General features: G+C 37.6%; 1 protein-coding gene across 1 annotated transcript in view; it reads right to left on the bottom strand.

Annotated features, from left to right (window-relative positions):
- Positions 1-435: 435 nt before the first annotated feature.
- Positions 436-785, bottom strand: part of H257_19063 (hypothetical protein) — a gene marked incomplete at both ends in the record, with an annotated part of 776 nt that continues 426 nt past the window's right edge. Inside the window, one exon of the mRNA XM_009848212.1 lies at positions 436-702. Within this exon, the coding sequence (XP_009846514.1) occupies positions 436-702 (267 nt within the window). The remainder of the gene's footprint in view (positions 703-785) is intronic.

Below are 785 nucleotides of genomic sequence, written 5' to 3'. Positions count from 1 at the left end.
AACAGTGGTCGACAGCTGTGAGGGGGCCTTTGGGAATAATTTTTGCTGCATAAATGCTAGCGATAAACAGTTAATATGAACATTGTAGCTCACATGCCAAGCTACGAAGTGAGCATTTAAACACATCTTCAATGTTGATATTCTCGCTAAAGCGATGTTGCAAAGTTTCAACATGAGTCATTTTTCACCGTATTACATAATAAAGTTCCATATCTAATAAACGCGTTTTTCATTCTATGCATAAAAATAGGTGAAAATCTGAGAAAAATCCTTTCATAATCGATACTACTCTGTTCTGGCTGAAGAGGCCTATATTTTTATCTTGATTGAAGTATACTACCCAAGTGAAAAATATCTTCAAGTTTGTATTGAACTTCAAAATTTCATATTATTGCACAAAAATATAATGACATTATATTAAAATATTAAAACTAGTCATGTTTGGGAATTCAAGGGTCGCTGGCTGAGGAAGGCGACGGCATTCTTGTGCACTGATGGGTCGCATCGAACGTTGTACAGCGTCAAGTCCTTGATGGCATTCTTGTTCATATGGGGAATCTTGTAATCGTTCGTTCCGAAGGTTTCAAGTGTTTTCTCCATCACCTTTTGTAGGGTGATGAAGGTTTTTGATAATGTTTCCATGGGCAGCTCATCATACGAGCTTTCAGTGTTTTCAATCAGCTCGTCGATGGTGCGCGAATGCTTTTGATGTTGTAGGCTTTGAATTGAGTTAAAATATCCCAAATCGAGGACATTAAAATCAGGGCTATTTGGAGGTTGGTTGG

Source organism: Aphanomyces astaci (assembly GCF_000520075.1).
Source record: "Aphanomyces astaci strain APO3 unplaced genomic scaffold supercont1.330, whole genome shotgun sequence".
Classification (NCBI taxonomy): domain Eukaryota; phylum Oomycota; class Saprolegniomycetes; order Saprolegniales; family Verrucalvaceae; genus Aphanomyces; species Aphanomyces astaci.
This window is presented reverse-complemented; position numbering and strand designations above follow the sequence as displayed.